The sequence below is a fragment of the Biomphalaria glabrata genome, chromosome 5 (genome assembly GCF_947242115.1).
Source record: "Biomphalaria glabrata chromosome 5, xgBioGlab47.1, whole genome shotgun sequence".
In the NCBI taxonomy this organism is placed as follows: domain Eukaryota; kingdom Metazoa; phylum Mollusca; class Gastropoda; family Planorbidae; genus Biomphalaria; species Biomphalaria glabrata.
In genome coordinates, this window is record NC_074715.1 from 12,549,077 (window position 1) to 12,575,338 (window position 26,262).

At 35.9% G+C, this 26,262-nt stretch overlaps 1 protein-coding gene across 1 annotated transcript in view; it reads left to right on the forward strand.

Annotated features, from left to right (window-relative positions):
- The window catches only part of LOC106070870 (choline transporter-like protein 1), a 58,224-nt gene extending 32,460 nt beyond the window's left edge, over positions 1-25,764 (forward strand). Inside the window, exons 4-17 of the mRNA XM_056029029.1 lie at positions 12,839-12,987; positions 13,791-14,006; positions 14,554-14,732; positions 14,854-14,943; positions 15,313-15,458; positions 16,422-16,608; positions 16,768-16,933; positions 18,075-18,212; positions 19,007-19,116; positions 19,224-19,261; positions 19,714-19,842; positions 20,593-20,685; positions 20,848-20,943; positions 21,780-25,764. Of these exons, the coding sequence (XP_055885004.1) occupies positions 12,839-12,987; positions 13,791-14,006; positions 14,554-14,732; positions 14,854-14,943; positions 15,313-15,458; positions 16,422-16,608; positions 16,768-16,933; positions 18,075-18,212; positions 19,007-19,116; positions 19,224-19,261; positions 19,714-19,842; positions 20,593-20,685; positions 20,848-20,943; positions 21,780-21,875 (1,833 nt within the window). The 3' untranslated portion in view covers positions 21,876-25,764. The remainder of the gene's footprint in view (positions 1-12,838; positions 12,988-13,790; positions 14,007-14,553; positions 14,733-14,853; positions 14,944-15,312; positions 15,459-16,421; positions 16,609-16,767; positions 16,934-18,074; positions 18,213-19,006; positions 19,117-19,223; positions 19,262-19,713; positions 19,843-20,592; positions 20,686-20,847; positions 20,944-21,779) is intronic.
- Positions 25,765-26,262: the final 498 nt, after the last annotated feature.

Consider the following 26,262-nt stretch of genomic DNA (forward strand, 5'->3'; position numbering starts at 1 on the left):
ATTAGAAAGTGCCGGAATTGTTGGAAACTAAGGAGCCGTCTTGTGTGCTGCCCGAAGATTGGAATAGGACCTGAAGCGAGCCGGGAAGGCTGTCGTTGGTCCGTATTCAGGTTTGCTGGGGAAAGGACTGTTAGAATTAGAAACAAGACTCTTGGAATGTAGAAGGCTGTTATGTGTTTGTCCTGGTGAATAAACACACGTATTTATTTACTGTCGAACTTTGTTGAGTTGCCTGTCTTAGATTTACTACAGTATTATATAACCCCTCAAATAAAGACAAATACAAATTCTACCATTAGGCCTGTATATTGAAGAAGTACCAGTCTGTACCACCCTAATATTGCCTACTTTGATCACACTCATAGACATACAAATTATCAAAATACTGCAACTGGAAATTAGTTATTATATAGTAAAATTCCCTTTTCAGACCTTGTGGTCTATGGGGCAGATCTGTTTCTGTGACCTACGGTTAACGAGTGTGTCATGTGACCACCACAACGACCAACCGCCTTAACTTTCCGCCAACTAATGTCTGCTACCCATTAGACTCATAGGCGCCCAAAGATCCCGAAATTAAAAATCAAAGTATTCACCAGGATTCGAACCTGGGTCCCCCGCTAAGCGCTTTACCACTCAGCCTCTGCGTCTCCACAGTTATCATATGAGTTTAAAAACTCTACACCCTTGCCTAAGACAATTAAACTAAATCAGGGAAAGGGTTAACTCTGATACATGATATTATATATCTATAACAAGAATATTTCAGACTAGCATATATTTTTCCAAATCCGCTCATGTTAAATCTGGTGTAAAGTTAGTCAACTGTTTGGAAACACTTAATCTACACATTTACACCCAAAATAAACATTGCAATATACAGAAAGACTTTTAAAAATAAAAGGGGGGGGGGTATAAAATTAACATGCCTGTCGGTCAGTTATTGGGGAAATATTATGTCAGTTTACAGGACACATTAGTTTATAATTCAGGTGGTGCCTGTTGCCTGGTCCTCGCGAGTGGATCTTTTGCTAGCGACTGTTGCCTGGTCCTCGCGAGTGGATCTTTTGCTAGCGACTGTTGCCTGGTCCTCGCGAGTAGATCTTTTGCTAGCGAAACAGACAAAACAATGTTTTACGAAGCTTAAGACATGACTAGAATAACTATCACCCCATAACTCCTTCAGGCCTCATTTTATGACTAGATAGAATATCTATAACATCCGAACTCCTACAGGCCTCATTTTATGACTAGAATATCTGTAACATCCGAACTCCTTCAGGCCTCATTTTATGACTAGAATATCTGTAACATCCGAACTCCTTCAGGCCTCATTTTATGACTAGAATATCTGTAACATCCGAACTCCTACAGGCCTCATTTTATGACTAGAATATCTGTAACATCCGAACTCCTACAGGCCTCATTTTATGACTAGAATATCTGTAACATCCGAACTCCTACAGGCCTCTAATTGTGAATAAACAACTATCAACCCCAAACTCGCAGTGGGCCCCACACTTTAGTCGGCCCCGCGCTAACGCTAGGTGTAAATTATTAAATTAAACCATTATAAATTATATATAATAACAGGGTTTCCGCTATCTCCTGATTTTCCAGAGCCTCCTGGAAATCTCCTGTAATTGCAAAATATATCAAGAAATCCTGAGAATCTACTGAAATTATTAAAATCTCCAGAAAATCATAAAAATCTAAATCTAAATTGTTATTATGTTGTGCTAATCCTACACGCGATAAACAAAACGTCATTGTCATCTTTCATTTAATAAAAAAATTAATGCATAACAAATGTAATTTCTAATACAAAATCTTAATTTTGACGTTATTCTAATCCCTACCCAGACTGGTCCTCGCGCAATCCATTTCGCATAGGACTCCGCAATTGTTAGTGCCGGCCCTGATAGCACCATAACAAATTAGTCTAATTTGTAAACAAGAGATATTTGTTTCGTTGCTAATTCTTCTTTTTTTTATAATTACAGATCTGCTTTCACACACACACACGAAATTACACATTTCTTGAAATAGATTGCGGACATGTTGAAAGCTAATAACATTTCTTTAATGCCAATTGCTTTTATACATGGAAATCAGATTCAACAAAAAATATTTTTAAAAATAGGCTTGGAAAAAAACATATTTTTAGATTTCTAAAGAAATGTTGGTTGGCCATCGAGATAGTGACGCAATAGTCTTTTAAATTATTGTTTACAAAAGTGGGAAGTGAATACTTCACTTAATTTAGAGAACATTCAATAAAGCTGAATTTTTGTATTGTCTTTTTTTCATTCTAATTACACAGTTCTTGAGTAGATAGATAGATAGATAGATAGATAGATAGATAGATAGATAGATAGATAGATAGATAGATAGATAGATAGACAGACAGACAGACAGACAGACAGACAGACAGACAGACAGACAGACAGACAGATAGATAGATAGATAGATAGATAGATAGATAGATAGATAGATAGATAGATAGATAGTTAGCGCTTTGAGTTAGGAGACTTTCAATGATCCTCCTAATGATAGACCGATACCCATTGTCTCCAGACAGAGTGAATCACGTCTTGTAAGCCAGTCGCCTATTTGTTAGTCAACTACCATCGTTCTAAAAATACATGAATATGGCTAAACAATTACCTTGGGTTGGATCATTTTCGTTGCCATGGTAATCAGGAGCTGTCGAACCAGGGTAGTAATTATTTCAATAGCAAAAAAAAAAAAAAGTGACTACGTAAGAGAACGCCTGCTTGCCGATACTTTGTTACTACTTTTGGAGCCACAGGTCTATGTATATGTGTTAGCGCTCGCGCCGAAAAAAGTATGTTTTAAAATAGGTGTAGGCCTAGAGATTACTATTGCTGTTTTAATAGACGGATTGGACAAACAGAGCATTGTGTGTAATAAATTTTAAAAGTAAAAAGAAAAACAAATATAACGAAACAAAAACAAAATTAAATGACAAAATTAACAAAACAAATATAAAAAACAAAAAACAAACAAAACACACATAAAAATAAAACAACAGCGAAACAAAAAGAAAGACAACGCAAAAAAACAAAAAAAAAACAACAACAAAAAAAAACAAAGATAACAAAACAAAGGTAACGTGCTATTAAAACAGATGTATTGTTGTCAGCTATCATCAGTGAAGTCTCTCTGCTTTACTGCATCCTGTATTCCTCTTTCCAGTATTTAGAAATCCTGCAAAGTTTTCTTTCATATTGCGTAGGGGAAAGAAGAAAGGAGTGGGGGGGGGGAGGTCCAGATTTTCAACAAACATTTTGAACACATTTTGTAACATTTCTTTTGTATGTCTCATCTTATAATGTTATGGTACGCTCAAGTGCACTGTGGTCAAATGTGGTCCTATCTCTTTTATGGTCATGTGTGGGAAGGTGGTAGGGATTCGAACTTGTGACTCCCCCCCCCTTTTGTTAGGTATCCAAGCGGCTTATTCCACTCAGTCCAACATCCCAGCGCTTTATGTTATGACATATATAGGTCTGTGAGTCCATTCTTGTCGTCTGGTGTGTCCTACATTCTCTATAACTTAATTATGGATTTACAGCAGTGTAGATTCAGAAACCCCATTGGCAGCGAAAAGCATGCTGGGAATTACTCCCTTAGAGCACGTGAGAGGAAGCAAGCAGTGAGTTTTAAGGTTGCCTTGTCCCCGTACAAGGACAGCCTTTGTGTCGTACATGTACCAGTTATCTCTGTATCAAATCCTTGTCCCAATCGCCTTTCGTGCAGAACTCTGCATTCGTAAAGAATGTGTTCTATTGTCTCATCGTCCTCCATGCAATGGCGACACCGTGTGTCGTAGTTCTCCTTCCATCGTCCGAGGTAAGCACCAATTGGACAATGGCCGACCCGGAACTGGGCTAGGACCGCCTGTTCCGCACGATTCAGTTGCCACCATGCATCTCTTTTGTCTGGTCTCCTCATTGCCCTGTAAAGCTCACGTCCCTTGTCCGAAGAATCCCAGCCATCGTACCAAAGTGCCAACAAACGTTTGTCGGCTAGGGCTTGTACACTTTGGTAAGTGCACGGCTCATCATGCTCGAGCGCCGTTGCGACCGCGGTTTTTGCGAGGTGGTCAGCCAAGTCGTGGCTGGCCACTCCACAATGGGCGGACACCCATTGCAAAGTAATGCTCACACAGCAGTGTAGAAGACAGTGCAGCCGCATAAGACCCCCCACCCTCTTAGTAGGATCCTCACCCTCTACGTGGGACCCCCACCCTCTAAGTGGGACCTCCACAAACAAACAAACCAAATCAAGAACATGTTAGAGCATGACTACTAACTTGTACTAAGTAATGATAACAAGAAGAAAATGACATAAATAAATGTCTTACAGTGACATGAATATTAATTTTTGACAATTCTAGCACTAATTAAGATCAGTTTCATTAAAGCCCTAAAAAAAAAAGGACAGGGGCCTCCACAATCAGATTCAGCCTTGTTTTAACGTATACGAATCCACTTTTATTGAAAACAATGCAGTTCGGTCGAAAAAAAAAGGAATGAAAAAATTATAAATGAAAACGTTCATTTAAACGACGGATTTATTTCGATCTGACATTTAGACGTAACTGTTGCTGCGTCATTGAAACGTCATTTCCCCCTGGACACACCCACACGCACTACCACTGGAATATGAAAAAAAGATATCCTGTCTCCAAAGAAACAAAACAAAAAATAAAATTTCTAATCTCCTTTAATCTCCTCACAATCCTTCTCTCTCAAGATTCACGTAGCAAAAGGCTGGAAGAAGAAGAAACAGTAAGAACCACAACTCGTCCGGTCCCAAAACAAACCGGTCAGCTTACACAGAAATAGCCTCCCCTTGCGCACCAAGTCCCCCCCCTCGTTTTCCCATTAACATGTTAATGTTCGGTAAAGAGCACTAGACGCTGCCCCCCTCCTCCCCACCCCTCTCAATTGATTAATTTCCACAGTACACGATTCTTGTAGTTCAAACTAATGTGGCAGTGTGCGGGGTTTGCTAGGGGAACGTGGTGGCAGTTGACTTCAGCCAAGACAATGCGCTGGTACTCTTTTGAGTACTGGGGCACTTCAAAAGATGGACCTAGAAAGACAGGCTAGAAAAAAAATTAAAAAAAAGAGAATGCGCAACGAAACAAATCAATATCGAACGACTTGTGCTTAATGGAGAAGAGAAAACGAAAGAAACATAAAAACAAAAACAGAACCACGACACGAAACAAAATTACTCCATTGTAGATTTGTGAATGGAAGCATAAACTGTATTTTTAGCATCTGGGAACACAATTTATAGTTGCAATAATTGCGATAATAAAACTACTCCACAATGGCCATAAAAACGATGAGAGAGATTGTAGATTTTTTAAACTCTTATTTTGTTCCGCAATAAATGAAACAAAAAGTGTAATTTTTTTTTAAATCGTTGAGCCCGGTTTGTTTTTCATTCAGATACGAACGTAAACTATTTACTCTGAGCTGTGCACTATAGATGTGTGTCTGCGGAGGAGCTGTGCACTATAGATGTGTGTCTGCGGAGGAGCTGTGCACTATAGATGTGTGTCTGCGGAGGAGCTGTGCACTATAGATGTGTGTCTGCGGAGGAGCTGTGCACTATAGATGTGTGTCTGCGGAGGAGCTGTGCACTATAGATGTGTGTCTGCGGAGGAGCTGTGCACTATAGATGTGTGTCTGCGGAGGAGCTGTGCACTATAGATGTGTGTCTGCGGAGGAGCTGTGCACTATAGATGTGTGTCTGCGGAGGAGCTGTGCGCTATAGATGTGTGTCTGCGGAGGAGCTGTGCACTATAGATGTGTGTCTGCGGAGGAGCTGTGCACTATAGATGTGTGTCTGCGGAGGAGCTGTGCACTATAGATGTGTGTCTGCGGAGGAGCTGTGCACTATAGATGTGTGTCTGCGGAGGAGCTGTGCGCTATATATGTGTGTCTGCGGAGGAGCCGTGCACTATAGATGTGTGTCTGCGGAGGAGCCGTGCACTATAGATGTGTGTCTGCGGAGGAGCTGTGCACTATAGATGTGTGTCTGCGGAGGAGCTGTGCACTATAGATGTGTGTCTGCGGAGGAGCTGTGCACTATAGATGTGTGTCTGCAGAGGAGCTGTGCACTATAGATGTGTGTCTGCGGAGGAGCTGTGCACTATAGATGTGTGTCTGCGGAGGAGCTGTGCACTATAGATGTGTGTCTGCGGAGGAGCTGTGCACTATAGATGTGTGTCTGCGGAGGAGCTCTATTTGATTTTGAACTAGAACATAAGTTTGTTTTACATGTTTCGGATGCTCCTTCAGAATTAAAGATGATTCAGAGGTGTAGCTAGGGTGGGGGAGGGAGGGGAGAATTTGAAAATCCCCCCGGCCCCCCACTTGAGGGGGCCCCTAAATTAGTGGGTTTTTTTTTACATTAAATATTAAGTATTACGCAAAATGCCGGGGCCCCCCAAAAGGTCAAGCCCCCTGGGCCCCCAAATGATTGCAAATTATTAGCTACGCCACTGAGATGATTACATCGTTGCTCAAACCAAACCTCACGTAGGGTGACGGCGGGTAGAGTTCGAACCACGGACTATTAAGACGACAGGCCAGAGCGCATACCGCACGACCGGGCTATAGTGGTGATATTACTGGTTGGGATTTATAATTTATAACTATATTACTCTTAATATTTTCAAAAATGTTTCATAATGACAATATACCGTGTAGACTCATATCAGTCATCATGTTCACTGCTTCTTCTCTCAGACTTTTTTTCAGGTTTCCTATATACATATATTTATACCATTTCAAAGTTAAAGAATTAGAAAATGTATATTTATATCGTATTCATGTAAATTACTATTGGGGTTCTTAAAAATGAAATATATTTTTTTCTTATAAGTGTTCTCATTTCATGATAGAAATATATAATAAAAAGGTACATACTGTGGGTAAATATCTATTTATGGTGCTTACTGTAGGGTCGGTGTAGTCGGGAAAAAATAATGAACTCGTCCTTAATTCCCGGTTCCAAAGACAGTCGCCTTTTTCTTTTTAATGTTTACAGGCTTAAGTATTTTTAGTATATCAATGAGCCTTCATTTAAATCAAGGAAAGATAACAATGTAACAAATTGATGCCAGATTATTTCCTCCTAAGAAAACTGACTTTAAAAACGAGCAAAATGCTTTAAAAATATATGTCTCTTAACAATGTAGAAGCTATTTCCATTATTTGACATTAAACAAGAAGATAATAACAAGTAATTAATTGACTAATTGGTTGTATTGATTCATATCTTGTCTATACCAATGATTAATTCTGGACTGTGCAAAGTTTCCACTTGCTCCGAGAATGGGTGTCTGACAAATAATGTGCAAAACGTTTTACCAGACAGACAGACAGACAGACAGAGGGAGTTGATACAAGCTTTGTAAAAAAAAAAAGGTTTACTGTCAATCTATCCACTCTACACTCCTGGTCCAGTGTTCTGTGACTCTACGTCTGATGCTGTTAGTATCATTAAGATCAACCCACGACTTTTTGGTTGTTTTAAGCTAGTATAGTTCGTGCAAGAAATAAAAAATGTTCCCTTGGGGATGACTTCCACCCACTCTCTCCCACTTCTACGTGGTTCGCCTGCATCCATTTCTGTCGCCAAACATCGAAAAGACTTGCCACTGTTGAAAGTAGGGGTAAATTGGCAGACATCAGCTGGTAGCTAAACCTTCAGTTCGTCTTAAGATCAAACACAGCTGACATTTTGGGGAGTTCAAGATGGAGATAGAGAAAAAAAAAAAAGAAAACAAAACAACAACAAAAAGAACTTGAAAAAAAAACATATTCGAACGCCAACGTGGCACTAGCCCATCATCATAAGTCCAGGACTTGTTGAGTGCGACTAATGGGGGACGGCCATTTTATATTCAACTCAGTTCCACCCTGCTTGTTGCATTAACGTAAATTGGCCACCACTCTTCACAAGTTATTGAGTGTCTGTGAGTGTGGGCGTGTGAGTGCTCAAGCCGAGTCCGCATGAGCGTGCCTGTGTGTGTATGTGTGTAGTGTTATAGTCTTAAAAAAGCTAATCAACTCGTGAACGCTACAAATGTCTTGGCATTCTTTATACAGTTCCTGGCCACGCAAGAGTTGATGATGTCATTGTGTGAAAAGGTCATCAATTTTTCGAAACTCTCTACTCACTTTGGGAATTTTTAATGACATTGCTAGCGACTCATAACAAAAGAAAATATTTAGTTAACACATGCGAATGGGCCAGAATAATCTTGTATGTACCTAATAATTGTAGCTTTTTAAAAATACAACAAAAACATTTTTCTTGTTTCCCAAGCAATCTCCCACCGGTGACATTTTTTTTAACGCAGTAATATTTAAGAAAATCTCTTATACTAGATCTAAACTAAGGTAGTTGTAATAGGTGGATTTTAAAGTGTATTGTATCCAACAATAGAATCTATATTTTTAAGATGATTTATATTATAAGATATTCTTGTTTAAAATCCTTATCAATTGTTGTCTGGGTTCGTTGTCTCTTTAAGCTTTAAATATTTTTTAAAGATGGTTTTTAATACGTGCAAGATTTTTTCACGAAAACCTGGACAAAGGTTGATCAAGATTTAGATCTTAGTTGATAGGGAAAAAACACAGACCTATATATAATATATATCTTATATGTAGGTCTGTGGGGAAAAAAACATTTCTGTGACATATTTTGAACATAAAATTAATCGATTCCTTCCTGCTTGCATGTACCGGATGTTCCTTCAGAATATAACATTATTACATCCTAGCCCTTACCTCCTACAGGGAATAGGGTTTAAACCCTGGACCATCAAGATAAAAGTACAGAGCGCATAACATACGACGAGGTAGCCATCCAGGCACCGCTTCCTTTGTCATCTACGTCAGCATATGAACCTAATATTGTCATTGTTTCCGTGGAAACACTACCTTGATCAAATATTGGCTAATTAAATGGCCAATATCTTATTTAGATCTAACATTGACTGCTAATGACTTTTTTTTTTTTAGACCGCACTGTGTAATGTATTCCTATAAGTTTGTTCGTGTTTTACTGACTTGTTAAAGATGCACACTCTTTACAGATAAGAGAGGGTGAACAGCGTTACTGCGGAGAACACTAGATGGCGTTTCGGTATTTTGATTTAGCTCCAAGTAAACTAGGACTTAATGAAATCTGACACAGACTCCACCTTGCCCCTCACTCCAAGACAGGTTGCATGCACAGTGTGTTAGATAGACATTCCCTTTGTGGCCATGGAAACCAAAGAAATACTCAAAACACAAAGTAGGCCTATACATATTATAGCAAGTTCTACGCCACAGTGCTTCTTAATAATTATTGCGAGAGTTTCCTGCATATTTCCTCATACAGTACGTGGACAGAACTTTTCTTTCTTTTGAAACGCCATTGAAAGTGGATATTGTCATAACCTTACTTTGTAACCATGACAATAGCCTAATGCCCGGGCTGGGTGGTATTATTAATTCATGCTGCATTTTAAATCAGCTGCATACATGCTTGTTCCTTCATTATTATCTTGATCAACATATCGTTTTGTTGTTATCAGTGGGGAAAAAAAGGGAGCTCATCATCTTGGAAGATGGTCACGGATTTTAATCACATATTATACGATATTCATTTTTAGCTAAGTCAAAAAATGTCTCTTATTTGTTAATATAAATAGTGGGTTTTTTTTTTTTTTTTAGGGAGCCACTGAAAATAAAGAAATGTACAATGTATATAAATAATTGATCCATAATGGAAGACTTTATAATGTTCCTTGTCTGCTGCCCTTTACGGCCTATGTTATTTAATAGTCATACTAAATCAAATACATTGCACAATGTTCAATACTACAAGTCTATATCATACAAATTGCGTTTGTTCCAATCCTCTGCAGTGAATGGTGAGAGCTAGGTTTAAACCACTAACACACTGAAAAAAAAAGAAATATGACATATCCATTATGAAATATGACATCCCATTTATGATATATGACATCTCCTTTATGATATATGACATCTCCTTTATGATATATGACATCTCCTTTATGGTGTTTGGCATCCCTTTTATGAAATATACATCTCCTCCAGGAAATATGGTATCTCCTTTAAGACATTTGACATCTCCTTTAAGAACTATGACATCTCGTATAATAATTTAATATTTTAAAACATTGGTATTTCGATATTGATCGAGTTTCTTCCTCTAAATTTAAATATGAACCCTTAAAGACAGTGCATCTACAACAGAATAAGAACCCCTTAAAACCCCTTAAAAACAAATACGCCCACCCCCTTTCGCACTTGCCTATAGATTCAGATACGTTGAAATAATAAGATCGCAAGCCAAGAGATTATGGGGGAGGGGAATGAATCGAGATACTGGGCTGTGGGCATGGTCAGTGGATAAGAGCTTCACCTAGTAACAGAGTGAAGAGCTAATAAAAGCCTCCCGTGCTTCTGTACTCCGCCCAGACCATGAGAAACAAAAAAAACTTGCTTGTGATTTGACGTCTGGTGTTAGTTAATGAATTACACCTCTTATCTAGATCCTACGACTTCATTGATAACCCTACTTTATTGTTAGTTATCTCGGGCATAGTTTGGCCTAGAATTCTGTTGCCTACCCAGCGTACTTGTAAAACATTTCTTTGATGTAAAAGGTAAACATCAAAGATTTATGTGACAAAAGTCAATGATTATAAATGTAAATCAAGTTTTTAAAAAAAAAAAGCTTATATCAGTGGAAAAACCGAACAATTACAGTGAATTACTGCCACATCTATCAATAGTGCAAGATTTATCTCCATTTTCTATATAAACAAAATTATTTCCTAACACTAATTGTTTAATTAGCTGGTTTTCTTTACTTTCGTTATCGTGTCTTATCATCGTCAATAAATAATTTTACAAAATTTCACTTTGATCCAAGTGGGAGAAATAACGTGTACACGATTTGTAGGGGCCTACCAGACAGACACACATACAGAGTGACTTGATAAAAAGACCCTGTTCCGATTAGAAAAAAAAATCACAAACATTTTGTTTTTACTGTAAGAGCACGTCTATACATGGGCGTGTGGTTAGCGCTTGGGGCTGTCGTGTCGATGGTCCAGAGTTTGAACTCATCTGCTTCCATCCACTGCCATCTTCCTGCCCGTCGTTTGGACTATTAGTAATCTTCATTGCAACGTCTGAAACTTAGGAAACAACACACAAAAGCATAAACAACACCTAACAAACTAATAACACAACTTTACATATTTCACTGTTTAATTAGTTGTTGGTTTATAAAAATGTAAACGAACATATACTGGTCGAAGATAGGGATTAGGGGATCCGGGGGGGGGGGGCTTGATCTCGTTAGATCCCCTGCATTCTGACATTCGACTTCATGACATGAGATAATGTCATGACATGAGATAATGACATGACATGAGATAATGACATAATATTTAATGTAAAAACAAATTTCGGACACTCATTTAGTGGCCCCAAATTTTCTAATTTGGACCCCCCTCCCCACCCTAGCTATGCCACTGTGCGATGCATCCATGTTGTAAAAAAAAAAAAAAGAAAAAAAAATTCCCCTAGACCTTTAATTTTTTTAAGTAAAAAAAATACATGAGAATAATAGGTGCTGTCAGTAATTGACTGCTAATTGCTGTTTTTCCAATACACACACAATTCTTAAAGACAATGGGCACCCTTTAAACCACAGTTACATTACATCTGGACGAAGTGGTTTGGTTCCATTGTCTAAAACTTTCATTCATGTTGTTTCAAGGTCACTTGTCACCTCTGAAGTACATAGAAGCCTAATTCATAAAGCACCTGTCGTTAGAGTGTGTGCGTGTGTAAGTTATGTATATAAATGTTGTTCATGTTTACATCTATATACATAATGATTGTTGCTATAGTAGTAATGCTGAGGTGGACAATTAATGTCAAACCTTGGTTAGGCCAATAATAGAATATGCATCCTCTGTTTGGGACCCCTCAACTCAAGAAAACATTAAGAAACTAGAACAGACACAAAATAGAGCAGTGCGATTCATAACAAACGAATATTCACATTTGACTAGAGTAACACCTTTAGTAAAATCACTAAATTTAGAAAGCCTTCAGGACAGAAGGCTCAAAAGTAAAGTAGCAATAATACATAAAACACTGAACCATAATCTTCAAATACAAAAACAAAATTTAATAAAATACTCTGAAAGACACAAAGATAAAGGCACATTCCTCGTCCCATATGCTAGGACAAATTTGTACAAATACTCCTTCTTCCCTAGTGCTATTAGAGCATGGAATGGGTTGCCTGAGCTAGCCAGGAAAACCAGTGACTTGGCAGAATTTAAGTCATTGGTTAATATGCATGACTAAATGCATGACGCGTAGGACGTAATCATCTTCTTTTTTGAAGTAACGTCTGTATTATATAAGATAAGATAACTGAATTTCCATTTTTTTCTTTGAGTCAATTTGGACCAATAAAATTATTTTATCTTAAAAGACAGTGTGAATATATTGCAGCTTAAATTTGTTGTTTTTTTTCCCTTACTTTTCTATTAGGCTATGCTTTTTTTTTCATTGCATATCTGATGATCATAATCATTTTTTCCCTAGCTTCTAAACCTATACTCTAAGTCTTAGTAGCTCTAATAACTCTAGATCTACTAGATCTAATTAGTAATCATTAGATCAACGCCATACAAGTTGATATTTTGAAAACGAAATCTGTATCTTCTATTCCAATTCAGATTTTCTTAGGAGCTTTTTCAATCAGCAAAGGTGATCCATTTAGACTGGTGTACGGCACAGACAGCTTTGGAAATACTTGTGATGAAGATAACTCAAAGAGGGCTATCACTGGAGTCAGTTATTCTGGGAGAAATCTCAAAGGAAGACCGTAAGTAGAGAATCATGTTCAAATTCTTCTAGGATTTGAAGAGACAAAAATTTAGATTTGAGACTGTCTTGGTCTAAATCTCAAACTTGCTCTATATTTAGATAACATTTAATTTATGGAGTTAGTGTATTTTATGAAACCGACTTCACATATCCATTAGCTTTTTAGACCATTGGGGCACCACACAAGATTTGTCGACCGTCTGTCTCCATTCCTCTCCGTCTTTTACCTTGGATAGAACCTCTTTAAATGTCAGGCCAGTCCATTCCTTTATGTTGTCTTCCCATCGCTTTCTCTGTCTGCCTCTTCCTTTTTCCTGGTACTGTTCCCTGAAGGAAGATCTTTGCAAGCCCCAAAGACCTTGTAATATGGCCATAGAGTTTTAGTTTGCATTTTCTTTTACAATAGTTCACACCTATCGTGGGTCAATGTGAATTGTGTCTATATAACAATCTTTAGTTTTGGATGTTAGTTCTCCTTCCATCAGTAACGCTCTTCAGTAAAAAAAAAATGCTTCGTGCCGACTTCGTGGTTCACCATATAAGTCATTAGAAGGCTAGCATTTAGAAGTCAGCTTAGGTCTAGATTAATGTAGGCTTCTTGGGTAATATTATCTTACTATATCTATTAATGGGTTAGCAGCCACAGGAAAGTCTTCATTTTCTTTGATAACTTAATTAGGCTAGTACGGCTAGTTAATAAGTTTTCTTATATAAAATAAAAAGTAGTAGTAGTAGTAGTAGTAGACCGTTGTAGTGCTTTTAAATGTTTTTAGTTGCATCATTTTACTTTTCACTTTTCAGATACTTGTTCTTCATGAATATTAAAGAGCCAGACTCCTCCATGAGAATCTGTGTGAACAAATGTCCTGAGAACGATATTCTGACACCAAGAGAGCTTTACGACTTCTCCCAGCAAACTGGTTCTCTCCTGTGTAGATATGACCTTGACCTAAGTGTCTACGTCACTGCTAATGGAAGTCTGCAGGGTCCCTGCCCAGTTTTACCTATTCACAAAAGGTACTACAAGAAATAGATCTTGTTAATTGAAATGCTTTTTTTTTTTTTTTGTTCTGAGGGGTTCAAATTATCTGACAATTATAATATTAAAACAAAAGATCATCAACTAGATAAGCATACACTTTAATATGTATAGGGCAAATAATGGAAAGTTATTGCTATGTGACTAATGCTAAACAAGGGTGTCAACTGTGCAATAACATACAGCTTAGTTGTTTCAAAACAGCCATATAAACCAAATTACATAATTCAGCCTCCACTTTAGTGGGATTTCTATTTTATCATATCTACAAAAAAAATTATTGTAGCCAGTATAAAAATATTGCATTTATTTTTTTTACTCATATATATATATATATATGTGATAATATTTTATTATAAAGAAGAATAAATGTATGTTCAGAAATGACCTACATATTATTTACGATCATAGTAATTGAACTTTTTAGAAGTACTATATAGAGGCCTTACTTTAACCACATGAACATTATATAAACAGAATTTCTCCATTTTTGCTTTAACATGTTGGATAATAACTATCTTACAGTGAGTCCCTGTTAAACTGGTGCATCCCGCGAGACATGGTTGAGATTGATGGCTGGCAGGAAAACAACATCGCCAACAACGTGATAGCATACATCAACAAGAGCAATGTATTTCAGAAAGTTCTTCGGGACCTGTACGCCAGCTGGACTGTGCTAACAGCTCTCTGCTTCCTGGCAGTCGGTGAGTCCAGATATGAACATTATCTACGTCACATCTTCAATTTCACTACACTAAGATAACTCTTGATTAATTAAATCACTTTTAATTAATGTTGTTTTTTTCCCCCATAATTTTTTTTCAGCATTCTCCATTCTGATGGTTCTTCTGATACGGTTTTTGGCTTCAGTTATCATTTGGCTTATTTTGACTCTAGCGGTTCTAGCCAGCATGGGTAAGCTATCTATCAAATCTCCTGCATTAACCGTAGAACCATACATGTTAATGGTCCTTGACTAAAGTGTTTAATGTGTTGTGCTTTTTATTGATTTTCACCCCTTAATAACTCTTCTTGGTTTGAAAAAAAAAAGGAAGAAATTATTTCAATTGACGCTATCAGCAATGCAATTAATCAAGAGAAATGCAATACATAATGATATTTTCAGTGCATGTTATTAAATCAATTAACTTAATTCAAAATAGCTGATGGAGAAAAAAAAACATGCTATTAAATCATTTATTATTAAATTTTATTTCATTAACAGAAAAATGTGAATTGAAATAATGAAATTTTTGAATGATGGAAACTGGCTTTCTGTTTCAGCTGGCTCTGCTTTTATTTGGTGGACATTCATTAGCAATAAAAACAAACTGGACATGGAGGAGACTCTCAGAGTTCCGCTACTAGAAGTGGATATAAACAGCGAAAATTCTTTTCTCCTATTCTCTGTAGTGTCCACAGTTCTAACGGTAAATATAATTAAAATCATTATTTATTCATTATTCTAGATGTTGAATAATAATAGTACAGTGTAAACAAAAGGGGGTCTAATGTAAATGAAGCAGTGAAGAGGAATATGTTCAATATACTAAAATATGATTTAATGGATGATTCGTAAAATCTTCATATTGTTTTAGATTCTTCGAAACTTAGACAAGTCAAATACTGCCTGTAATATATTAATACTTGGTATTTGAGTGAGATGTGGTTGAGTGAGATGTGGTTGAGTGGTCAGCAATTTATTGGTTATTTTAAGGTTGAGTCTGGATAAAGTCATTAGAAATAATATTTGACATTGGAGGCCTGAATTAAAGTCCCTTAGTGCAGCCAGTTCCTAAATAAGTAGGCTACCTGGTTTCTTTTAGCAAGAGTAAAAAAAAACTTGGTCTTGTTGGGAATATGTTAACTTGCTGTAGACAGGGCCGGATTTAAGGGTCAGGCAGCCCAGGGTCCTCCACAAAAGAGAAAAAATCTATATTTCGATGGGTCAGACAGAAACTTTACATTTTTTTCCCACATTTTTACCAACAATACCATACTTTTAATCATATAGTAGGCAACACTGTCATGTCTAAAAAGTGTCTGCTTATAGTGTGCTCATATTCTAATGATATACTTTGGCTAAACCAATAACATTGCTTAAACTCTAAAATTTTAGTTGTTGTTTTTTTTTTACTAAAATATGCATATTAAATAATTATATATTTTTTTAATGAGGGAAGAATAATATTAATTTACAATTACTTTCTTTTATAATATGGCATGCTTTTATATATCAATATTTTTAAAATTAATAATAAGTGGATTTGTATTAAAGTTACAAATTGAAAAGGGGCCCTTGGGCCTCCACATACCTAAATCCGGCCCTGGGTTGTTGGTATCATCCAGTAAGAATTGTATGAACTAGTGTTTACTTTTCCTACTGTCATCAGATCATCCTGCTGTTGATTTTGGTTGCTATGAGAAAGAGGATCTCCCACGTGGTGCTCCTGCTCAAAGAGGCTGGCTCTTGTGTCTCTGAACTGCCGCTACTGCTGCTTCAGCCTCTGTGGACTCTGTTGTTGCTGATTATGTTTTTTGTGTACTGGGTCACAGTCCTGGCTTACCTCTCCACATCAGGCATGTATATATATATATCAACATATATTTTTGTGTTTTTCTGAAGCCTTACAGAAATATTTTTATGAAAAGAACATTTTGTTCTTAAACATGTTATATTTCATTATCACAGTTTTAAAAAAATGTGTCCTGTTAAAGTTTGTGTTTGAATTTGTTCAGAAACACCTACAGTGAATGAGCACAGCTATGTGATGTTCACGAAACATGAGACCATCACTTACTTCTGGTGGTACCATCTGGTTGGTCTGATCTGGGTCAGCGAGTACATTATTAATTGCCAGTCATTTGTCATCTCAGGAGCAGTAGCTAGATGGTATTTTACAAGGTGAGCATATTTTGTGTTTTAAAATGTAACATTCTGAAATAAGAGATTAACTAGGTTCTATATTTTATTTGGATATCTTATTTTTCACTTATTTTATTTGGATATCTTATTTTTCTCTTATCTTCTTATCTTTTATGTTACAGTCGTTACTTCAAAAAAGAAGATAATTATGTCCTACGAATTTCATGTGTCAATCTAGTCATGCATGTTAATCAATGACTTAAACTCGCAAAGTTGTTGGTTTTCCTGGCTGATTAAGGCAACCCATTTTATTTTCTAATGACACGCTAGGAAAGGAGCACTTGACGCATTTTCTCTAGCTTATGGAATAAGAAATGTGCCTCTTTCTTTGTATCTTTCTGAGTATTTCATTAGGTTTTGTTTTTATCTTTTCTTGTCTTATATATTTTTATATTTGTAAATTATGGTTTAGTGTTTTTCTTGGGTTTGAATTAATCACTAATGTATTTACAGTAGAATTTCAAGTTAAATCTTGTCAGCATTCAATTTTTACAGTCTCATTAACTTTTTGTTACACTTTCTTCCCTTCACTTTCCAGTCGAGCAATTACCATTAACAATGTGTCCTGCTATTAAATTCTTTCTTATTTTCTACCTTGCTACCCAACAGTTACCAATGAGTTTATTTCCTCTTTGATTTCAAATGCACCTGGAGTTTTTTCTTCTTTTCTAAATGTTGAAAGGTTTCAAAAGTCTAAAATACATTCAATTAAAGTTTAATATTAGTTTTATAATTGTTTCTTTTCAATTATATCTTATTGTTTTGGCTGATTATTTTTCAAAATCCTTGCCAGTACTGTTTATTTTTTGTGAATTGCTAATTGTAGCAGCTTGGAAATTTTTATTAGATATGAAACTCCTACATTTAGAAAAAGTACTTTAAAGTCATAAGGTTCATATGTTTATAGATACATTTTTATCGAATAGCACTTGAAGTTCAGTCACAAAGAAAGGTTTGACCCTTGGAAACAAGGCATGCATTTGTATATTGACCAGGGATATAGTTAGTGAAATAACCATGTCAAGTATTGAACACTTCATTGTAGCCTTGCCCTGCATCAATATCCAGCCCTCAATGTTTAGACTAATCAATGTTTCCTCTCTTTTTTTTTCTTTATCAGAGACAAAAGCCAGTTGGGATTTCCCATATTGGGAACTATTGGCAGATTGATTGTGTTCCACCAGGGCTCTGTGGCCTTTGGTTCCTTACTAACTCTGGTGAAACTCCCCAAAATGATGCTTTTGTTCATTACAAAAAAGTGAGTACACATATCATCATTTTGTTTCGCCTGCAAACATGTGTTTATTTTTTTAAATTTTTACATCACTATTTCTTAATGTAATATAATGAATTCAAAATCTCAGCCTATGTGATCTAGTAAAACCTGGTGTCTGTACAGTACTTTATAACCAGTTATGATTGAAATAGGGAATGAAAGGAAAAATAAGAATGGACCTTTATCTGTGCCAAAGAGGTGCGGTGGCTGAGCAATAAAGTGCTTGGTTTCCAAACTGGGGTCACGGGTTTGAATGCTGGTGAAGACTGGTATTTTTAATTTCTGGATCTTTGTGTGCCTCTTGGTCTACCTAGCTCTAAATGGGTACCTGACAGCTGGGGAAAAGTAAATGTGGTTGGTCATTGTGCTGGCCACATGACACCCTCGTTAAACGTAGGCCACAGAAACTGATTAACTTTTTTTTTTTATCTGTGCCAAACTTGGGTTATCTAGACAATGAAAGACCTAGGGTTTGATTTATGATGTTATGGGTCAGTGTTTTTGCTAAGAATTGAAAAGGACTGTCAGTTCCCTTGTAACTATAAAGTTTGTGTATTGTAAATCATTCTTTTGCTCTAGATTAAAACTCACATAAAGTGTTGTTACTTGTCTTTCCCTAGATTTGAAAAAAAGTTTTTATGTTTAAAGTGTTGGCCACTTGTCTTGCCCTAGGTTAAAAAGTTGACTTAATGTTTTAAATGTTGCCCACTTGCCTTGCCCTAGGTTAAAATGGGTTGAGTTAATGCTTAAAGTGTTGTCCACTTGTCTTTCCCTAGGTTAAAAAGTTGTGACAACTGTTGTGCCCAAGGATGTGCCCAGGGCTGCTGTTGCTGGTGTGTAGAGAAGTGCCTCAGATACATTAACACCTATGCCTACTGTGTAGTTGGTAAGTTCAATACTAGTTTTGATTTGAATGTGCACAGATTTAGTCTCAATTATATTAGCAAGTAATGGATCTGTAAATAATTCTTATAAAACTTTTTTTTTCTTTAGCTATCAGTGGGAAAAACTTTTGCACATCAGCTAAAAAGGTAAGAAATGTTAAATTTTACTTTCTTCTTCTTCTTCTTCTTCCTCATTCTCAATTTTTTATAGGAGCCTTTCTATTGGTGTGTTTTGGGGCCAGTGTCTTGTTCAGGCCTCTTGGTAAAGAGAGCAGTTTTGAAGGACAAGGTCAGCATACTCTGGTGACACTCCACTTAGGCAGATTTCACTGGTTCCAATTTTCAGCTTCCGGAACATATGTTGTCTCATTCTGTTGTGTTCAGTCCTGGATCAAAAGATTAGACATTGATCTTATCGGAAGAAAGACTTTAAAAAAAATAAATTATTATTTAAAATGCACCTTTATAGTTTAAATTATAAAATCATAGTTAAAAAATATAATTTACTCTTGTTTCAAACATTATCACAGCTAGTTTTATTTTTAAAGTGAAAGTACCTAAATTTCTGGATTATTAAGTGTACATTTTTTTCTCCCCAGAGTTACTACATCTTAGTTAGCAACACATTTAAACTGTCTGCCATGAACAGTGTCTGCCATTTGGTAATGCTCATTACAAAAGTAGCAGTCATGGCAGCCACAACAGCAGTTAGTGTGATTTGGTTCAAGGTGAGTGTACATTGTATACTTCACCACAACATGCACGGCACAGTATACATTTCACAAATTATTGTGATAACTTTATTACTTACAAAGCCAATATTATATTTTACTATGCATGGAAGATCAATTGACTTTCTGGAGTGCTGAAATTTGTAGTGATTCATTCTATAGATTTCTGAACAGTTTCCACAACATAGGTTGCAGTGGCCTAAGACCGGCCAAGGCAGTAACAGTTGCGAATAGCATGTTTTAGTGGGGAATCAATGATGCAATAACTTAATTGATCATACCCTAAGGCTGCCTGGTTGTGTGGTATGTCCTCTGGCCTGTTGCTTGATGGTCACAATGGTCCTGCCTGCTGCCATCCCCAACCGTCCCTGTAGGAGGTTCAGGCTAGGATGTAATTATCTTCAAATCTGGAGGACACCAAAAACATGAAAAACTTTTTTAAAAAAATGTGTGTTGAAAGTCTTGGGCTCTAACGTCATAGCTGCCGGCAGTAAAAGTCAGGACATAAAGTAACAGCTAAATCACTGTACTCCTTAGCCTTGTTGGTTGGGGGGGGGGGATGGGGGGGTAGATAGTCTAGTCCAATCCTTATTAGCATTTAATCCTTTCCTTTGTTGGAGGGTACCTTTTATATAAAATGTTGATCTTAACATTGTGAACATTTGTATTTGATGTGACTTAGATACATGCTGTTGGAATCTGCTAAAACTATTCAATCAACTAAACTGTACTTGATTCCCTCCACAGAGTCAGGAAGACCTTCACTTCTACGCCATTCCTGTGCTGGTGGTAGCTGTATTCTCTTATTACATTGCTCATTGTTTCTTATCTGTTTATCAGGTGAGTGCAACATTTCTAGTCCTAGATTTTGTTTTTCTGTATTCTTCATAGATTTGCAGGAATTATATGAGCTTCTAAAAGTGCATTTGATCCTTTCAATGATTTGATATTTAGTTTGAGTCTTGAAAAACTGTGTACTAACAACTGTTTTTTTTTCATCAGTTAATTATTGATGCCTTGATGTTGTGTTACTGTGAAGATAGAGATATGAATGATGGTTCTTTGGAGAGACCTTTCTGTGGCAGCAAAGGCTTTATGGTAAGCTTCTCTAAGGTTCTTTTTCATTACATTTTGATTTAGCTATTGGGAAAAGAACATTATTTCACAGACTTAGGCCCTAAAGTAATTTTAAAAAGAGATGTTCAGATACTAAAGTTGAAAAAGTTTTGTTTTTAAATCCTTTCTTGTCATTCTCTAAATGATTTGATAGTATTATCTAATAATGCTTAACAAATGCTTTAAAGTTTTAAGGGTTGGGATGAAGGGTCTTGATATGCCAAAAACATGATTTCGTTATCCTGCTTTTTGAAAATACAATACAATCCAATCATATTTACTTGCTATACAATCTACACAGCCAAAAAAGAAACCTAAGTGTAGGTTAAATAAATTCTAATTCACATCTTTTGGGCATGTGTCTGTCATAAAGCGCTTATAATTCTTTCTTACAGCCTTAACACCTTCACCTCATATTCACATGTCCTTTAGTCTGTAGGACCGTTGTGGCACCACACAAGATCTGTTGGCCATCCTTCTCCATTCCTCTCTGTCTTTTGCCTTGGACAGAATCTCCCTCTATGTCAGGCCCACCCATTACTTTATGTTTTCTTTCTCTGTCTGCCTCTTCTTCTTTTTTCCTGGTACTGAGGACCTTGTAATTTGGCCATAGTTTTTAGTTTTTAATTCTATGGCTATATTACAATAGCCAGAACAACTGCTAATCAATTTACTTTAAAGCTGAATGGAAGTTCTTAAATTAAGGTCTAAAACACTAGTCTTCAATTGTATGAACATAATTAATGGAAATATTTGTTAAATTATTTCCTTGCTGTTTACTGAAAATGATGTTTATTATTTTTTTACTTTTTTTTTAGATTCACATGGCTGAGTGCAGTCAAGCCTTTAATGACCTCGTTAGAAGCCAGCAGAGGTCAAGTTCAGAGCCAGAATCAGAACCCGCCCAGGTCTGACCCTAGGCTCAGAGCTACTAGTGTGTCTGGATGTGCAAGAAAAAATGTGTAATTCTGTGTAGAGATGTGTTGCTGCTGTTTTGATGGATGGACACACACAAAAGTGTGTAGTGTGTTATGTAAATAGTGGAACCATGATTGTTACCTTACCCCCTCCATTTCAACTGTGCACATTCTGATGTGATGCTTGTAGACATTAGTGGAAGCTTATGTGTAGTGCACCTTGTACAACGTATCTGGGAAGGATAAGATTTGACAGATGAACTTTGTTGGCTGGATAAGTACATACACTGTGATGGTGAAAAGATAATTGTAGCTTTTCTCAAGTCAGGAGGACATGCTGACAAACTTAGTTTCAGAGCAGAACTTTAAGATGAACCGCAGGGAAAGATGTGAATGTGCACTATTCAAATAATTGGACAATTATTATTTAGATTGTTTTGTTTTTTTTAATTGTTTTTTTTTTTAGTTGTTTTCAGTTGTTGTCATTACATAAAGTGTTAGTAGTTTTAATAGTGGAGGTGTAAAAATTTTTTGTGGAAAACAGAAAAGGAATAATCCTAACTATAATTATATGAATATAGAAATACTAGAGAATGCCATTTTCAGAAAGTAAAGGGTAATTCCTCCTTTCTTAAAAATCCTGTTTATTGACAGAAGCCAAAACTTTTACAATATCTTTATTTTTGTATCAGCTAGAATTTTTTATCACAAAATAGCTGAAGATTTAATCATGATGTTGTTTTTATTTGATGTAAGATGATCCGCAGAAGGGTACAAATTTGAGAAAACTGTGATATTGTGGGGAACTATTTCGTGTGATCTTTTAAGTTGGTCAAAACTAATTAGTTTAAAAGATTTGTAATTGTATATTATGTGGCAAAATTAGTTTACAATAATCAGTATTTAAAAAATGTTGATGAGATTCACCTTTTAAAGTAAATACTAAAAAGCTTTTAATTTTTGGAAATCCATTATTAGATGGTAAAGTTAATTATTTTAAAAAATCTTGTCCCTTTTTATTAAAAATAGAATAGGCATTTTTTGCATCCAGCTTAAAAGCTGTAGACATTAGAGCTAACTTATGTATCATTCTTAATTCAACAACAGCTTATTCTCATCTTGTGTGTAAAAAAAAGAACTGTGATAAATTAATAGTACAATTTATTAACATTTTCTTGTTGGAACTTGAGGTAAATGAGGCTGATAATGTTCACCTGTTTTCTTGGTTAATTTTTCAAAAAGGTGTAGTATGCCAGCTCAGTGAGAAATAAGTACCTTTGTTTACCACATCAAATACCAAGTGCAATCTCTCAAATCTAAGGGGTTCAAAGGATGTGATTAGGATAGTGGATTTTTGTTTCTTTACTCTAAGTTGAGCATAATTTTAGTTTTATAACTACATGATAGAACTGAGAAATATTAGTGACAATATTATTACTTTCAACTTGTCAATGTTATGAAGGAAAAGACTTTATTGTTGTAACTGTACAGCTTTGTAAATATTGTGCATAGACGTTCTATTTTGTTTTCTTTAATGTTCTATGTATGTTGTCCTAGACCTGATTAGAATTTATTACATTCAAATTCACATGTATTGGTGCTGGTCGCCAATGGTTATTGATGATGATTCAGTATTTCCTTAATGTGAATGTTTACTCATTACCAAGCTGCATGCATAATTAATTGATGTAATATTGTTGACAGTTTATATGCATAAAATAACTAAGTTTCTCTTAGTTGCATTCTTATAGCTATGCCAGTTTTCACTTTGATTGGGTTCTATACTGTAGTGGACTTCATATTGTTAAGTTTGTAATGTACTTTCAAAACTAATGTTCCCAAGGCAATGCTGTGTTTCTTTTCACATCATTTAAGGAGGTTCAAAGTTTTTCTGACCAATAGTTTACATGAGCATTATGTGGCAAGCCACAGGCTTTCCCCCAGCAAAGGAGAGGTCACTCCATCTCTATGTGGCAAGCATATGTCAGATACCCATTTGGATGAATTAAGCATTGACCTCAAAACCTGTGTTATCAAGCCCTGGTTCTTTGGCTCATGGGTTGGCCAAAATGTCTTATCTAGCTGTGCTGTGGTCAACAAGTCATGTAAACTAGAACTGTGATCTATAGGGCAGATGATGTTACGGTCATCTGTTTCTTTGGACTAGGGTTAACAAGCAAGGTATCATGTGACCAGCACACTGACCAACTGCCTTTACTTTCCCCAACTAAAGTTAGATACCCATTAGAATTCAAAACCCCAGTCTTTATAAAGATTTGAGCCCAGGGCCCCAGGTTTGGAAGCCGAACGTTTAACCACTCAGCCACAGCACCCCCATGAACATACCATTATCAGCTCTTTAGACCAACCTATAGCAATAATAAATCTTGCGTTATATTTTATTAGATTTTATGTACTACCCTTTTAGTGTCTGTGATTGTTACTAGGTTCCCAAACGTTGTTACTCATGTCAATGTATTGAACTGTACATTTGATGATTTCTACATTCAGTGCAATAGCTTAATGTCTCCATTCTGCCATCATTTCAATGGCTCAAACCAGTCAGCCAAAATTTCTTCATTTGCTAAAACACTGCGCTCAATGCTGTACAGAGAGATGTGTGTTTGATTTATATTGAACTCTCTGTTGTTGTGTGAATCATCTTGGTGCCAGCTCTGGGGACCACTGGACTACATTTATGTGCAAACAAAATATATTTATTTTTATACTTGTTTGAAGTGGACATTGACTTGTATCTAAAGCAACTCTTGAGTGAGAGACAATATTTATCATACTATTTTCTGAGTTTTAATTTTGGCTTTTCTATATTAACTGTAATTATTTAGTTTTTAATAGCAATAAGACTTTCAATTTGTTACAAATATTTTTTTTTATTCTTACAATTTTTTTTTTCTTTCAAAATATTCTATCACACCTTATGAGTGTCTTTTCGGTAGCCACCTCAGAGTTTGTGTGAAAACACAGACTCTCTTTGTTTTTAAATTTAGAATTTCAGCTGTTTTCTTTTTATACTAATTATCATGCTTTTTTTCTTGCTCGATTTTTATGTTTAAGATTCCTATAAAGTTTTTTTTTTTAGTTTTTATTGTGAAGAGCTGCCTACAAGAAAGAAAGTTGAACCTTGACCTTGTAAATATTGTAAATGGTAAACTAAAAATAAATTTTTTATTTAAGAAAAGAGAAATATTTATTGAATGCAAATTGAACGATGTTTTAGCTTTTGTTAAATTATATATCTAAAATATAATCTTATACACTTATGCAATGTGAGCAGTAGGGATGGCTGTGAGATAAGAGGACTGTGATTTAAGTTTGTGCAACTGTGATGTGAAGTTCTTAGTCGTTTCTATTAGTATAATAGCATTGATCTTAAAAAAACTTAGTATGCTGGACATAAAACTTTATTGCTGATGTCTTCTCCTTTAAATTTTTGTTTGTTGGGCAGTTACCAAGATTCACTAATTTAGCCGGTTTAAATTATGAGTGAATCTATATATCTTCTTAACAAAACAAAATCTGCTTTGAAATATAGGCCAACTTGAAACATATATAGTGTTTCTTTTTTGGTGTGAAATGGGTTTAGTGTGGGTCTACTGGTTATTTTTGTTTTCAGAGTTATCTTTAAAATTATTTGATGATTGTAAGAACAAAAAAAGTCAAGAAGTCCTTGGTGACTATGAATGGTGTAAATATTATTTTAGAATGAAAAGAGTGAAACTGATGAATGCACTGTTTTCCCATTGCTTCTGTTACTTGATCAGATGTTTTGTTATACATGTGGTTGACTTCAACATTCAAATATCGCAAAATATATTTGTGTTCCTGGATCACATGAATGAAATTAAACATATTTTTAAAAGCTTAATTTGAAGGTTTTGTCTTCTTTTAAATACCTGCCAAGTGTTGTATACATTTTTAATGTCCTATGTTACCATCAAAAGATTAAATGGAAACAGTAAGCTAAAGGGAGAAAAAAAAAATTTAAATATGGATGTACATATTCCCAAAAATTCTCAAATACTGAAAATAATAGAAACAAGGTTACAAAGTTTGTGTGTAAAGTTAACGAGATCTAAATGGGACGGACAGACAGACCACTCAAAACTAATAGCGTCTTTTCCCTTTCGGAGCCGCTAATAAATCTGTCTCTTTCCTTTGTTATCCAGATTTTAAAAGAGAAATGAATATACTTCTGGTTAATAGGACCACATTTTGGACTTATTAACAAGCTGGTCTGATTACACAAACAGGTCTACAAAACAAGCTGGTCCAATAAAACGGGTAACAAGCTGGTCTGATTAAACAAGCATGTCTGTGTAACTAGCTGGTCTGATTACACAAACAGGTTGTGTAACAAGGTGCT